The sequence below is a fragment of the Anolis sagrei genome, chromosome Y (genome assembly GCF_037176765.1).
Source record: "Anolis sagrei isolate rAnoSag1 chromosome Y, rAnoSag1.mat, whole genome shotgun sequence".
In the NCBI taxonomy this organism is placed as follows: domain Eukaryota; kingdom Metazoa; phylum Chordata; class Lepidosauria; order Squamata; family Dactyloidae; genus Anolis; species Anolis sagrei.
The window spans coordinates 19,231,007-19,247,978 of NC_090035.1; the positions used below are offsets into that span (position 1 = coordinate 19,231,007).

At 43.9% G+C, this 16,972-nt stretch overlaps 1 protein-coding gene across 9 annotated transcripts in view; it reads right to left on the reverse strand.

Annotated features, from left to right (window-relative positions):
- LOC137095106 (ran-binding protein 3-like) overlaps nt 1-16,972 on the reverse strand; it is a 286,433-nt gene that overhangs the window by 96,923 nt on the left and 172,538 nt on the right. For all 9 annotated transcript variants that reach the window (XM_067461370.1, XM_067461368.1, XM_067461369.1 and 6 more), the window contains 2 exons: nt 7,260-7,363; nt 3,669-3,747 (listed from right to left, as the gene is read on the reverse strand). In XM_067461370.1, coding sequence (XP_067317471.1) covers nt 3,669-3,747; nt 7,260-7,363 — 183 coding nt within the window. The remainder of the gene's footprint in view (nt 1-3,668; nt 3,748-7,259; nt 7,364-16,972) is intronic.

Consider the following 16,972-nt stretch of genomic DNA (forward strand, 5'->3'; position numbering starts at 1 on the left):
TCCGCAGAAGTGGCGGCTTGGGTCATGGGTGGTAGGAGGGCCTTCTCGTATAAGGCAGCCTTTAAACGAGATTCCTGGTTCTTTCTTGTTTGGGCCGTGAAGGCCAGGCAAACCGGGCAGGATTGCGTGAGGTGGCCCTCGCCCAGGCACGCCAGACAGAGTGAGTGACCATCGGTGTCCGGGAAAGTATTCGGACAGCTGGAGTTGGCGCACCTCTTGAAAGAGGAGGTGGACATAGCGACGGAGAAGAGTAGTCAGGCGGGCCGTAGGTCAAGGTCGGAGATTGGTAGGATGGTCAGTCAGTCCGGGTCAGTAACAAGTAATATAGCAAGATTTAGTCGTAATCCGAATTCTGGGTCAATATGTCAGTCCGGGTCAAAAGGGAAGTTAAGTTAGCTCACGAGGAGACGGAGAGAGGTTCTCACTAGCTGCTTCCGAAGTAGCGCGGAAAAGAGAACTGCTGGCTAACCCCGCCCATGGGGTTCTTATACTCGAGGGGAGGGGGGCGGGGTTAGCCGGGTCTGATTGGCATTCTTTTAATTCTAGAAGGTTCCGAAAGCTGCTTACGCATGCGCAGAGATATCAAGTGTACGATTCACAGTGACTACGACAGGAAACCTTACTTCTGTAAGGTATACAGACTGGGTCACTGAATCGAACATGGCGCCGATGAACTTTATGCACGTTGTTGGTTTCAAGTGTGGCTTTTCTTTGTTTAGTTGAAGTCTGAGATTCTCGAGGAGGGAAACTGTTGTTTGAATTTGAGATTGCAGTAGAGCCGGGGAGCGTGCTGCCAGACGCCAGTCGTCTAAATATGGAAAAATTCGAATCTTTTCCCTTCTGAGGGCTGCGGCCACTACCGACATGCATTTTGTGAAAGTCCTTGGGGCCATTACGAGCCCGAACGGAAATACGTTGAAGGCATAGGTTTGTCCTGCAACTCTGAAGGCCAGGAAGCTTCTGTGGTGCTTTCTGATTGAAAGATGAAAATAAGCGTCCCGTAGGTCAATGGACGCGAAGAAATCCCCGTGTCTGAGTAGGGGAAGTATGGACAATACCATCACCATTCTGAACTTCTGGGGTTTGATGAAAGAGTTCAGGTCCCTCAGATCTAGGATTGGGCGGAGGGAGCATCCGGCTTGGGGACAGTGAAATATCTGGAGAAAAAGGCCTGCCCGTTGTAGCAATCTGGCAGGGGAGAGATAGCTCCTTTGAGGAGGAGGGTGTCAACCTCTGATAGGATTGCAGAGGAAGGCTTGGTGTCGACAATTTGTCCTGTTGGAGGGAGCACTTCAAACTCCAATGCATAGCCTTCCTTTACAATTTTTAGCACCCATGCATCTGAGGTGATATATTGCCATGCACTGATGAAACCTGCCAGGTGGTCGCCAAACGGTGGGTGTCGGCTTGAGGTCGGGGATTGGCAGGAGGGACATGGGAACGGAATCGGTACCAGATAACGAGGGGGTATCGTCCATAGGTGCATCAAACACTCCCGAAGGCTGGCAGGATCTCGAGCGCTGTTGTTGCGGATGTGCTCTGTGCTGCTGAGGCTGTTGTGGGTGGGCTTGCTGGTGAGACGACTGGAGGGGGCGAAAGTACTGACTGTACTGGATTTGCCGGAATGGAGCCCCGGAGGAGCGGAGCCAAGCATGCCTTCTGATGGCGACCGCATGGGTGATCATCTTCCCCGCTGTGTCCCCTGTGTGTTTGGTCATTTGCATCTGGTGATGCGCCAAAGAGTTTGCCTCCTGGGCCAGGGTGGACAGGACTGTACGGTCTTCCTTTGACATTCTTTGAAAGAAAGGCATGGCCTTTTCCCAGAGGATTTGCTGGTAGGCCCCCATGAACACGCCATAGTTCGCCATTCTGGCTAGCAAGAGGGCGCCTGAATAAAGTTTTCAGCCTATGGCGTCGGATCTCTTTCCCTCCCGGTCTGAAGGGGCCGAAGATTGCCTTCCAAATGCCTGAGCAGCTTTTACAACCACCGAGTTAGAATCGGGGTGGTGCTTCAACCATTCCAGGCCCTCATCGTCAGTTCGGTACCAGGCCTCGATCTTTTTAGAAAAAGCTCCTGTCTGTCAGTCACAGAACGATAGGGTGCCTCTATCACCGTATCCACCGAAATAACGGGGGATTCTGGCCATTCTATGGGCACCTCTGTCGGCACTTGTTCCTCCTGGGTTGGTTGCGGGAGAGGCTCTGGCTGGGCCAACTGTATCGGCAAAGACCTCACTGATGAGGCTGTTGTTACTCTTTGCAAGGAAGAGGATGAAGAAGGAGGTGGCATCGTCTTTTTCTTCTTTGCCAGGGGTTGAGTCGATGTCGACTTCAGGAGCCATTTGCCCGGCGTAGGAGGAACAGAGGAGGAGGAGGTTGCAGCACGCCGAGACTCCTCTTGGGCCCGACGAAAGGCAATCCGAACCACCGTGGAAGATGGTGGGGTTGCTGTCGTCAATCTTGTGGATCGAGCTGACCTCATTGAAGCCGAGTTGGTTGACAAGTGGCGCACCCGTACAGTTTCAGTAGTCACTGTGCACCGTCTGGTGGTCTGTTTGGTCGCCCTCGTGGTCTTTGAGGTCATCGACATGGTCGCCCGGGGTCTCTTTTGAGCTGCCTTCTTTTGAGCGCACCGGGATTGTGGCGCAGCTGGCTGAGTGTCAGCTGCATTAAAATCACTCTGACCAAAAGGTCATGAGTTCAAAGCCAGCCCAGGCTGGAGTGGGTGTCCAGCCATTGTGTAGCCTGTTGACCTTTGCAACCTGAAAGACAGTTGCATCTGTCAAGTAGGAAAAGGCACCACCCTGTGTGGGAGGCTAAACTAACTAATTTATGAGGCCATAAAGAAAACTCCGGGATGTGGAATGCGGAAGAACTTCATCGGTGTCGCTGATGGACGATGAAAGCAGCAGCTCCCCTGGTGGCCAGAAAAAAGTTAAATAGCCTCTGTGTATTGTCTGTATTCGTTGTCTGTCAAACTGGCATTGAATGTTTGCCATATATGTGTATACTGTAATCCGCCCTGAGTCCCCTGCGGGGTGAGAAGGGCAGAATATAAAAACTGTAAATAAATAAATAAATTCTTTGCCCTTGTTTGGTGAGTTGCGGGCTGAGCTAGCGGATTGACTGGTTGAGAGGGCGATGCCGCTGCTGAGGTTGACGGTCATGCGGTCGACGTCGATGCCAATGTCAATGGTCAAGTCGTCGACATCGAGAGTACCGGAGCCTAAGACTATTGGTAGAGCAGGTACCATAGACGATGAACCCGGTTCTTTCGGGATTGTGCTGTCAGAGCTTAGCAATGATGGCAAGAGTCGGTGATATGTGCCTTGCCGAAGGAAAGAAGACACAAAGAGTGCTTATCCGAATCTGGAATCTTCTTGGAACACTGCATACAGTGTTTGAATCGAGTCGCGGACATCGCAGAAGTACCAAAGTGAGCCTTGCGGCGGAAAAAAAGGAATTGCGAGGGTTCGTGCGGGGGGCCCTTTTATGCTCTGCTGGGGCTGGGCAGGGTTACCGCCAAAACTTGAAAAGTTTAAACTAGAGAAGTTTCCATGGAGCCTGCGCAGGCGCACACTCTCCACATGTGTGCATTCACAGAGACCACGAAGAAAAAATATGTTTAATATTGCTACTGTTATTATTATTAATTCTATTGGACTCACCAAGACCCTCTCGCTCATGTTCTGCCCAAAGACAAACTTGTTGCTGGCAGCGTCCACACTGTGCGTCGAGTTTTCTATGCTGCAGAAAGAACCATAAGTACGACTCAACCCCATTCAAGTATATGGCATTCGCTCCTGGCAAACCATACGGTTGCATGGGAAGGCCTAAAAACTGCTATTTCTAGGACCTCCAACTTTTACTTAATAAATAATAATAATAATAACAACCAACAATAACAACAAAAATGTCATCCTGGGAGAGGGATAATTTATCGTTATCATCATTAATAGTAATAGGATTGGCTTTAGAACAGCAGGTCAATCACCTGCTGGAGCGGCAGTAAATCTTGCCAACCAAAGGTTGACAGTTTGAAGCCGCATCAGGGTGAGCTCCTGACCTTCAGCTCAGCTCCTCCGCATACCTAGTGGATTGAAAATAGCAATTTGAGTAGATGAATAGGAATCACATTAAGAGGGGTGGTATTTTAGGCAAGGTGTTTCAGAGGAAAGTTTACAAACACAGAAAGCTCTTTGGCTAGAAAATGGAGCGACAGCAACCCCCACTGTGGCCGAAACCCAGCACAGCCTCCAAAAGATGACGAAAATCCTAAATAATATACCTCTATCTGTTGTCTGTCTTGTCATTATATAATCGGCATTGAATGTTTGCCGTGTATGTATACTGTGATCCACTCTGAGTCCCCTTCGGGATGAGAAGGGTGGAATATAAGTACTGTAAATAAAATAAATAATAAAAGTAGTAACAAAACCAGCATTATTATTACTATTGTATTATTATTAGTAGTAGTAATAGGGTAGGTAAAGGTTTTCCCCTGACATTAAGTCTCGTTGTGTCCAACTCTGGGGGTTGATGCTCATCTCCATTTCTAAGCAGAAGAGCCAGCATTGTCTGTAGACACCTCCCAGGTCATGTGGCTGGCATGACTACATGAAGCACTGTAATCTTTTTGCCAAAGCGGTACCTATTGATCTACTCACATTTGCATGTTTTCAAACTGCTAGGTTGGCAGAAGCTGGGCCTAACAGTGGGAGTCCACACTGCTCCCTGGATTTGAATTGCCGACCTTGCAGTCAGCAAGTTCAGCAACTCAGCATTTTTACCTACTGCACCACCAGGGGCTCCCTATTAGTAATAATAATACCATTACTACTATATTATTATTATTACTATTAGTAGTAGTAGCAGCAATACCAATAATGTTATTATTACTAAATGCCATCCTGGGAGAGGACTATTTTATCATCATCATCATCATTATTTTATTATTATTATTAATAGTAGTAATAATATATTATTATGACTATTGTAATAATTACTAATGCATTTATTACCCGCCTCTTCTTGTGCCGTGAGGCAGGATATAACACCATTGTGCCGTGAGGCAGGATACAACACCATTGTAACACGAGATAATATACTATTAAAAGACACACAACAAGATTTGTTGTCAAAGGATTTCATGGCCAGAATCACAGGGTCGTTGCGAGGTTTTTTGGGCTTTCTGGCCATGTTCCAGCAGCATTCTCTTGTGATGTTTCGCCTGAATCTGTGGCTAATGGCATCTTCAAAGGTTTGTTGGGAATGAGGCAAGTGGAGTGTATAATAATGTGGAATAATGTCCAGGGTGGAAGAAAGAACTCTTGTCTGTTTGATTGTTGCTGCAAAGTCAATCAGTGAGAGTATCTGCATAGAGGTAGCCTGGCTTCTGTTGCCTGGAGGCATCATCATCATTTGAGAGGTGTTCAATGGCACTTTTTTGCTGTCTTGAGTTTCCCTGTTTCTTTATTTACTGTTTTGCTTCTGGTGTTTTGTAATACTGGTAACCAGATTTGGTTCATTTTCATGCTTTCCTCTTGTCTGTTGAAATGGACCACATGAATGTGGAGTTCAATGGCTTCTCTGTGTAGTCTGACATGGTGGTTATGAGAGTAGTCCAGCATTTCTTTGTTCTCTAATAATATGCTGTGTCCTGGTAGGTTCATCAGGTGCTCGGCTATAGCTGACTTCTCTGGCTGGATTAGTCTCCAGTGCCTTTCACGCTCTTTGATTTGTGCCTGAGCAATGCTGTGTTTGGCAGTCCCAAGCTATCACATCAGACCGCACCGAGAAGCCATTGAAATCCACATGAAACACATGGACAATTTCAACAGAAAGGAGGAAACTATGAAAAAACAAAATTACCATTATTAAAAGAAAAACACCAGAATCAAGACAGTCAATGAGTAACATCACTCAGGAACAGGGGAACGCCAAACAGCAAACAAACAAGTGCAAGTGAACACTCCCCAAAAGGAAGATGCCTCTAGGTATCAAAGCTCAGACTACCTCAATGCAGAGATCCTCACTTTGCAGATTAATGGCTACTCAATGTTATTCAAGCCATCTCATTGCAACATTCACAGTTGCTTTAAACAGCCAAGGGTTCCTTTACTCACCCTGGACATTATTCCACAGGGATATATACATTCTACTTGTCTCATTTCCAACAGACCTCTGAACAAACCTCTAAAGAGTCCATTATTTATTTGTTTATTTAAAACATGTATTTCCTGTCCTTTCCAACCCCTGAAGGGGGACTCAGGGTGGTTTACAATTGGCATTCATTAGATGCCAACAAAAAACAATTACAGAACAGCAATTAACATAAACAGGTCAGTAAAAATACATTAAAATACATTAAAAATAATGGCCCTTAAAATATTAACACAAGTCTGAGTCCGCAAATCCAAATCATAGTCCAGAGTTCCAGTCCAAGGTCTCTTCATTGGTAGTTCTCAAGAGTCATTACAGTTGTTGCTCAGCCAGCTGCCCAAATGCTTCATCCCAGAGCCATGACTTAAGTTTTTTTTCCTAAAGGAGAGGAGACATGGAATCGCCCTGATTTCACTGGGGAGTGCATTCCACAGACTGGGGGCCCCCACTGAGAAGGCTCTGTTTCTCATCTCCGCCAGTCACGCTTGCGAGAGTGGCGGGATCGAGAGCAGGGCCTCCCCCAACGATTGTGAACTTCGAGGTGGGTCATAGAGGGAAATATGTTTGGACAAGTAAACTGGGCTGGAACTGTTTAGGGCTTTATTGGTCAAGACCAGCACTTTGAATTGTGCTCAGAAGTGGACTGGCAGCCAGTGAAGTTGACGAAGCAGGGAGGTAGTGCGCTCCCTGTAAGTCACTTCGATGAGTAATCTGGCTGCTGACTGTTGGACTAGTTGGAGTTTCCAGTCTTCAAAGGCAACTCCACATAGAGTGCACTGCAATAATCTATTCATGATGTAACAAGAGCATGGACCACTGTGGTCAGATCAGACTCCCCAAGGTACGAGTGCGGCTGGTACACGGGTTCTAATTGTGCAAAGGCTTATCTAGCCACTGCCGAGACCTGAAGTTCCAGGCTCAGCGATTAGCAAGAGATACAGGTGAAAACGTCAGAAGAGAATGTAGTTGGAACATGGCTAAACAACCTAGAAAACTCACAGCAACCCAAGAGATACAGAATTAAAAACCCACTGATAAAATACAGTTTGAACCCTTCCTCAAGGCTGAGAGGCCAGCGGACAGCTCCTCCTTCTCACCTGGAGCTGATGTACTGGAGGAAGTAGTTTGTGGCAGAAGGTGCCTCTGCGCTGGGCAACCCCGCATTCTTCGCATCCGCAGCTTCGTCGCTTTGATTTCCTAGCTGGGAAGAGAGAAGGACAACGAGTAAAGAGAGAGAACTGCGCCCACCAGCATGGATTTCTAAACCTGTGCTCTCCTGTGTTTTAATCTCTCTCCTGTATTATTTGATATGCATTGCATAGAAATATATTTAAATATGTATCTTTTATGGAAATATTCATTTAATACATGTGTTTATAGAATTTTTGCAACATTTATTTATTTATTGTCAGAAGTGAATTGAGAATACAGTTATAATGAACTAGCTTTCCCTGCCACACGTTGCTGTGGCCCACCTTACCTACCTCTTTCTCTCCTTCTTTCACTCATTTCCTTTTCTTCTTTCCTTCTCTCCTTCCTTCCTTCTCTTCCTCTTTCCTTCTTCCTTTTTTCTTTTCCTTCCCTTTCTTTCTTCCTTCTCTGCCTCTTTCCTTCCTTCCTTCCTTTGGTTTTTGTTTCCATTCTTCCTTTTGTCTGTCCTTCCCCCCTCTTTCTTTCTCTTCTTCCAGGATTGAGTCAGGGCGGGAAGGGGCGGGGCGGTGAAGGGAGGGGGCGTGACTTCCTGGAGGGGGCATGGGAGGAGGGAAGGATTGAGTCAGGGCGAGAAGGGGCGGGGCGGCGAAGGGAGGGGGCGTGGGTTGCGCGGGGGATGTGGGCGGCAGAGGGGGAAGAGTGAAGGATTGAGTTAGGGTGGGAAGGGGTGGTGAAAGGAGGGGGTGTGGGTTGTGTGGGGGGTGTGGGTGGAGGAGGGGGAAGAGGGAAGGATTTAGTCATGGCGGGAAGGGGCGGGGCAGCGAAGGGAGGGGGCATGGGTTGCACGGGGGTGTGGGCAGCGGAGGGGGAGGAGGGAAAGATTGAGTCAGGATGGGAAGGGGCGGGCGGCAAAGGGAGCAGGTGTGGGTTGCGTGGAGGTGTGGGCAGCGGAGGGGGAGGAGGGAAGGATTGAGTCAGGGCGGGAAGGGGCGGGGCGGCGAAGGAAGGGGGCATGGGTTGCGCGGGGGTGTGAGCGATGGAGGGGGAGGAGGGAAGGATTGAGTCAGGGCGGGAAGGGGTGGGCAGCAAAGGGAGCAGGCGTGGGTTGCAAGGGGGTGTGGGCAGCGGAGGGAGAGGAGGGAAGGATTGAGTCAGGGCGGGAAGGGAACGGGTGGCCAAGGGAGGGGGCATGGGTTACACGGGGGACGTGGGCGGCGGAGCAGGAGGAGGGAAGGATTGAGCCAGGGAGGGAAGGGGCGGGGCGGTGAAGGGAGGGGGCATGGGTTGCACAGGGGCGTGGGCGGCGGAGGGAAGGATTGAGTCAGGGCGGGAAGGGGCAGGGCGGCAAAGGGAGGGGGCGTGGGTTGCGCGGGGGGCATGGGCAGCGGAGGGGGAGGAGGGAAGGATTGAGTCAGGGCGGGTAGGGGTGGGGCGGCGAAGGGAGGGGGCGTGGTTTGCGGCGAGGGAGCATTGGCCGGCAATGTGCGCGCGGCGGGGGACTCGCGCCAGGGTGCTTCTGCGCATGCTCCCCTTGTTTTCGAAATTGTGGGTTTGGTGAAATGTTGTTTGCTATTTTGATGTGATTTGTGCATACTTTGTGGGTTGAGGTATGTGCATGGGAATTTTGGTAAATTTTCGTCGGGGTTTTTTTGAGTTTTGCTGTCCCGTTGGACACCCTTTTCATTTTTATATATATAGATAGAAAACCCACAAAGATAAAAATTTGGTATGATACTAAATGTCCTTTGACCAGAAGCTGACCACTTGGAGTACCTCTGGTGTTGCTGGGAAAAGGTCCCCCATTGTGCATGTGGCAGGGCTCAGACCGCATCACAATCTGTGGTTTGCTCTTCTCCACACTCGCATGTCGCAGACTCCACGTTGTGGTCCCATTTCTTAAAGTTAACTCTGCATCTTATGATGCCAGAGCACAGTCTGTTCAGGGCCTTCCAAGTCACCCAGGAGGGAGTTTCTCATCTGGTCTCAGCCAGTGATTGAGGTTCCAGGTTTTGGACTCTCGCTTGCTGAGGTGTTCCTGCAAGTATCTCTGTAGATCTTAGGAAGCTGTTTCTTGATTTAGGATGTTGTCATGCTGGCTGATATCCAAACATGGGATGTGCTGGAGATGTCAATGACTTGGTCCTTTCATTAATGGCTGCTACTTCCCGACGGATGTCTGTTGGTGCAAGACCGGCTAAACAGTATAATTTCTCCAGTAGTGTAGGGTGTAGACATCCTGTGATAATGCGGCCTTGTTCCTTCTGGCAATAGCTGATCATTTATGTAAATGTTAAACATGGACGGAGCAAGCACACTCCCTTGAGATAGGCCATCTTCTGCTTTCACCACCTGCTTCTCAGGAGGAGGCAATGATTTAAAGTATCATAAGCTGTTCACAAGTCTATGAAGACAACTCCTGTTATCTTTCAAAACCATCTTCTATGTGCGGATTTGTGTGTTTTGACTGTGCCACGAGGAAAGGCGAGTAAGAAATAAAATTATTATTATCATATTATTATTAGTAGCCACAAGGAAAGATGGATAAGATATAAAATTATTATTATTATTATTATTATTATTATTAGTTGCTCCGAAAGTCTTTTTTTCGTTGAAGAGCGGGGTATAAATAAACTAAATAATAATAATAATGACAATAATAACATCATATTGACTTGAGTCTCATGAGCATCTCTATTTTCCCAACTCTGAAATCTCTCTCTCTCTCTCTCTCTGTGTGTGTGTATATATATATATATATATATATATATATATATATATATATACATATACACACACACACACACACACACATAATCTGCAAAGGCTGTTTTAATGTTTGCATGCTGATGTTTTTATGCTAAGCCTCCTTTGAGTCTCCTTTGGAAAAGTTAAAGCGGGGGTATAAATAAACATAATAAAAATTAAATAATAATAATAAATTCTAATACTAATAATAGATACACGGCCACTTTGAGTCTCCTTCAGGAGCGATAAAGCAGGGTATAAATAAACAACATAATAATAATAGTTATAATAATAATAAATGGATTATCAAATGTCTAGATGTCATTGGGGTTTGTCTTGATTTAAATCAAGAAATAGTTTTCTAAGATCTACAGACACTCGCTGGAACACCTCAGCAAAGGAGAGTCCAAAAGTGGCAGGCTTAAGCCAGAACCCAGAACCTCAATCAATGGCTCATACCAAATGAGAGATTCCCCCCTCGGCACACAGAAAACTGGGCGACTTGGAAGGCACTGAACAGAGTGCACTCTGGCACCATGAAATGCAGAGCCAACCTCAAGAAATGGGGCTATAAAGTGGAATCCACAACATGTGAGTGTGGAGAAGAGCAAACCACAGACCATCTGCTGCAATGCAACCTGAGCCCCACCACATGCACAATGGAGGACCTTCTTGCATCAACACTAGAGGCACTCCAGGTGGCCAGCTACTGGTCAAAGGACATTTAATCAACTACCAAGCTTGTAAACTCTGTTTTGTCTGTTTGTTAAAAAATTGTGAAAAATGTAATACAATTGACTGGTTGCTACTGACACGATAAATAAATTGGGGTTTGTAAAAATATTAGAAAGTTCACTGAAAATGCAATGAAACAATGGAAAACTGAGTTGTTTGTGGGCAACGAAAGCTATGGAACTGTTAACATCAAGAGAGGAATTTTCAAAGGTGACTCACTGTCACCACTGCTGTTCATCATTGCAATGATCCTTCTGTCAGTAATTCTACAGAAAACAAACCTAGGCTACCGAACAGCAAGAAATTCATCAAAAATCTCTCTCTTGCTGTACATGGATGATCTAAAGCTTTACGGAAAATCAGAAACTGAAATCGAGTCACTGACCAATACAGTCAGAATCTTCAGCACTGACATCAATATAGAGTTCGGCCTAGACAAATGTGCCACAGTGGCATTAAAGAAAGGGAAATTTACACAAAGCGAGGCATAGAGATGCCAAACGGACAAACCACAACGTGCAATCAGCCTGAAGCCTATAAATATCTGGGCATACTACTGTTGGACAACATCAAGCATGAGCAGGTGAAAAATCTGGTCAGCAAAGAATATATCCAAAGAATCAGAAAGGTCTGAAGAGCAAATTAAATGGCGGAAATACGATCAAGGCTATCAATACCTTGGCCATTCCCATCATTAGATACATTGCTGGGATTGTGGACACAAGCAGAGCTGGACAGAAAAACAAGAAAACTGATGACAATCCACTACTCTCTACACCTACGTAGTGATATCGACAGACTTTACCTGCCCAGAAAATCAGAAGGAGGAGGGCTTCTGCAAGTGAAACAAACAGTAGAAGAGAAAGATGCACTGGCAGATTATATAAAATGCAGTCAAGAACCAACATTGAGGGAAGTCAATAGTTGTAAACTGCTTGGCTTCCTGTAGCGGTAGCATGGCATCCGCAACGGTTTGCTGAAGCTCTGACGCTCAGCATTCCTCCTTCCACAGATACCCTTGGTTGAGCGGGGATTTCTCCCCAGCTCCCCCCAGCCCGGCAGCGAGAAGCAGGTGGGCGCTAAGAACTCGACCGGTAAACAATGCTCAAACAACACCAAAAGGGGGGAGACCCCCCTCTTGTTTGACCACCTGGTCGGGTTGTGCAGGGTGTGGCAAGGTTACCTGGCCAAAAGCCGGGAATAGGATGCCGAACACTATTTTAAAAGACAAGAATAAGAAGGAACTAATAAAGACAAAGAAGAAAGGTGAACCCGGAGGGTAAGAGAGCTACAGAACTATACTTCTTTGGATTTTCCCGGTTGGGTAGATAGAATACAACACTACAGAGTTACATTTGATACATCTATCAACAGCTGCCTACAGTTATCTATTTATTACTGCTTTACTGAAGCTACGAGAATATTGTTTACATCTTTTTACATGGTTGGATCGCTGGATTATTGGATTATTATTGGATTATTATGGGACTATTATTGGACTATTAGGTTCTAGGATTAGGTGAGAGGTACTAACAATTTGCTGTACCACCAAGACAAGATACAAGATATACAAGATATAGGACCTGGACTAAGTCTATTAGACTATTGGACTATTAATGATGATACAAAAGCCTACAAACCACACAAAGGCTTACAGAGCAAGACTAGACTTAACATATCATTGCAATTCCAAAAAAGAAACCAAGAGCCTTAATCAGGGCTGACAGCTGCCAAAGATTTGTCAAAGCATTAAGAGGAGGATATACAACTAAATGCAGCTTAGAGTCGAGACGACCAGACGACTAGGAGAAAGAGAGGGAAGAAGGAGGGAAGAAAAGACAAAGGAAGAGATTCGGAGTGACGAGAAGAAGGGAGACAAGGGGAAGGGAGAGGAAGGAGGGAGTGAAGAAGAAAGAGAAAGAGGGGGGAGGAAAAAGAAAGAGGGGAAGGAAAGAGAAAGGAGAGAAGAAGAGGGGGAGGAGGAGAAGATAATTTGCAACTCCCCAAACTCCTTCCGAGCGTATCAAATATCCTCAGTAAACATCCCCCCCCCCCCCCGGTCTCACAAATTGCTCCAAATCGCTCCAACAAGCTCCAACAAGCTCTAAATTCCAACAACATAAGAACTGCAAAGGGGAGAACAACAGCAACAAAGACAGATGCAGAACTACTCAAAAGAAGCCTCTAGAGAAATAACTGATAAACTGGACAAATCCGTGCCCCCCACCCCTTAGCCCACATCCCTCACCCCCTCAACTCACAAAATAAACTCCCTACTGCAAAAGGAAGTGAGTTTCTGGAGGCGGTGGGAGCGGGGGGCGCAACCATTCACAGTCTCCATTCACAGCCAGCGACCTTCTCCACGTGGGCTGGCAGAGGGAGACCGGTGAGAGTGCCAGGAGCGGAGATACTGCTCAAATGATTGTGAGACTGTCTGGGGGCAACTCCAATGAGAGCCAGTGCAAGTAAGGACATAAGACACTGCAGCTTGGAGATTTGAAACCAAAAGGACTTTGGGAGAGGAAGAGGGAAGAGGGAGGGTGAGGAAGAGAGGGAGGGTTTGGAAAAAGGGGTAATAGTAACAACAAAAATAACAATAATTATAACAATAACAAAGAAAATAAATAAAATTAAATAATAATAATAATAAAATAATAATATTAAAAAATAAAAAATATAATAATAACAAAGTAATAATAATAAAACATAAAATAAAATAAAACAAAATAAAATATAATAAAAATATTATAAAAATAAGGGTAACTAAACAAGACAGGGAAATAAAATAAAATAAAAAGATAAGGACCTCAAACAAACAAAACCTCATGTAAAGAACAATATCAATGTAGTACATACCCATCCCAGCACAATTTAAAAAATATATAATTTATTAAAAATAACAAAGTAAGCCCCCCCCCCCCCCAAATTGTCAGAATAAGAATTAAAGGAGAAAGAAAAATGGAGAAGAAAGGAGAAAAGACAAACAGAAAAAACTCTCACAGAGGAGGTAGGAGTTAAGGACATATTGAAGGAAATCTGGAAGTTACAATCCGAAATTAAAAAGGTTCAAGAGACCCAAGCCAGTCAAAATGAGGTATTAAGAGCAGAAATGAACGAGATAAAAAAGGAGATGAAAGAGGAACTAAAAGTACTACTTAAGGAAGAAATAAAATCCATAGGCGATGACATGGAAAAACTAAAGAAAGATAATAAAGATCTGCTGGAAGAAAATAAGTCTATGAAAATAGAGCAGGGAGCTATGAAAAAGAAAATACAGGTTCTAGAAGATAATATGACCTCAATGAAATTCCAACAGGAATCACTAGAGGCAAAGGAAAAAGAATTTCAACTGAGATTTAGAAACTTAAGAGAGGAGGAAGAAGAGAACATCAAAGAGAGTATAGTGGAATTAATAGCAAATATTATTAAAAAAACAAAAACTACAATTGAAATGAATCTAGACAAGGTATTCAGAATCCAAACACAATACTCCAAGAAATTTAAAACACCAAGGGATGTCATAGTTTGCTGCTCCAAAAAATCAATGAGGGATGAGATTCTAGTGGAAAATACAAAAGAACAGATATTTTACAAGGGAAATAAAATCGCAATATTAAAAGAAATTCCCTCCCACAGTATTAGAGAGGAGACGGAAGTATTATTTTTTGACCGACGAATTAAAAAAAAGGCATGTAAAATTTAAATGGGAGAAAAAGGAGGGAGTGATGGTGACATGGAACGAGACAAAACATTGGCTCACTTCGGAACCTAAAGCTAGAGCATTCTGGGAAAAACATATCAAAGCAGAAGGACAAAAGGAAACAGAAAGATACAAAGAGGAGGAAAGAAACCCAGCTTTAATGCTAAAAAAAACCGAACAAAGAAGAGGAAGTGACAACACCATTGGGAAGCTACGAAGATGAAGAACACGAGAACAGAAGAAAAAGAGCCAGAGAAAAATCACCGAATGACTACGCTCTTCAAATTTTGGAACCACGGAAAGATTTGGACATAGAAAGCATAAATAAGAATAATGATGGGTTGGAAAGTTAAAATATACAGTAACAATGTAAATGGCCTTAACTGTCCCAATAAAAGAAGAAAAATTCTGCATCAATTAAAAAAGAGCAATTATGGTGTTATTTCACTTCAAGAAATACATATAATAGAAAAACTTAGTAATCTACTAGAACAAAAAGAACTCGGAAAAATGTTTTATACAGTGGGTCCCCCCCCAAAAAAACGGAATAGTAACGTATATAAACGAAAGAATACCAGCTAAGTTATTATTTAGGGACCAAGAGGGGAGAATCTTAGGAATAAAAAGAGAAGTAGAAGGGAAAGATATCCTGATATGCTCTATATACGCCCCAAATACATCAAAAGACAAATTTATCAACAAACTGAAAAAATTGTTGGAAAAACAAGAATATGAAGAATTACTAATCATGGGGAACTTTAACGGAGTGATAGACCCATCAAAGGATAAATCCGCAAACAAGAAAAGGCTAAATCCAAAAAGAACGAGAACATTTCCTAAAAAATTTAAAGATCTAAAGGAAGAGCTAGGTCTAGAGGACATTTGGAGGCACCAATGTAAGGATGAGAGGGATTTTACTTTCTTCTCACACAGGCACAAAATTTGGACCCGTCTCGACATGATTTGGGGGTCAAAATGTTACCAAACATAATGAAAACCAGGATATTACCAATGTTTAACTTGGACCATTTTCTAATAGAAACAGTCTTAAATATCTACCAAGGTAAAAACAGAAGCTTCACGTGGAAATTGAAAGATTCCCTCATAAAGGACCTTAATCAGCAAGAAAACATCAATTCCTACTACAGAAATATTACAAGTTAAACTTAGATAAAGAAACATCATTAAATACAGTATGGGATGCTAAGAAGGCCTTTATAAGAGGACACTTTATTGAACAGGGAGCAAGAATGAACAAACTCAAAAAGGAAATGAGTGACAAACTCCTAAAGGAAATCGAAAAATTTGAATCATTAGTGAAAGAAAACCCTCTCAACAAAAAAGCAATGCACCAGCTTGAATTACTAAAGAAACAACTGAACATACTACAATTAGAAGAGTTGGAGAAAAAACTCAAATTCGCAAAACAAAACCACTTCGAAAACGCTAATAAAGTGGGAAAATGGTAAGCGAGGAGAATAGCGATAAAGAAACAAAATAGGCATATAAAAAAATTGAAGAAAATGGGACCAATTACTTCCAAACAAAAGACATCATAACTCAATTTGAAAATTATTGTCAGGAACTATATAAAAATGAAAATATATCGGAAAAGAAAATATCGCTATACCTAGGGAAGCAACACATATCCCAAATAACACGAACAAAGAGAGAATTTGAATTAAAAAATTACCCAGGAAGAAATAAGGAAAATGATACAGAATATGTCGACAGATAAAGCATCAGGGCCGGACGGCTTCACTACTAATTACTAAAAGATCTTTCAGGAAACTTTGATACCCCACCTCCAAAGAGTGATGAACAACATACTCGAAGAAGGAAAAGTTCCCGACTCCTGGAAAACTGAGTCTATATCCCTAATTCACAAAGAGAACACCTGCAGTACCTCAGTAAGAAATTATCGACCAATATCTCTACTAAACGTAGATTATAAAATCTTTACTGGGGTACTAGCTGCCAGACTAAAGGTCGTACTAAACAACAGGATAGATGAAGACTAGGTAGGGTTCCTCCCGAGACGTCAACTTAGAGATAACATAAGAACAGTAATAAATGTTATGGACTATTATGAAAAAAACATCCAAAAGGAAGTAGCATTTGTGTTCCTTGACACAGAAAAAGCATTGACAGGGTCAACTGGAATTTCATCAAGCCGACGATTAGGCAGATGGACATCGGACACTACTTTACAAATGCAATTGAAGCTATCTATACAGAACAATGTGCAAAGGTAATGGTGAATGGGCAACAATCGTCAAATATCTCGATATCGAAGGGAACAGGGCAAGGATGCCCTCTCTCCCACCTAATTTTCATCTTAATGCTAGAGATTCTACTAAACAGCATAAGAAAGAATCCAGAACTAAAAGGATTAAGAACAAAAGGACACTCTTATAAAACAAGGGCGTTTGCAGACGACTTAGTGTGTTTTATAGAGGACCCAATAAACAATACAAA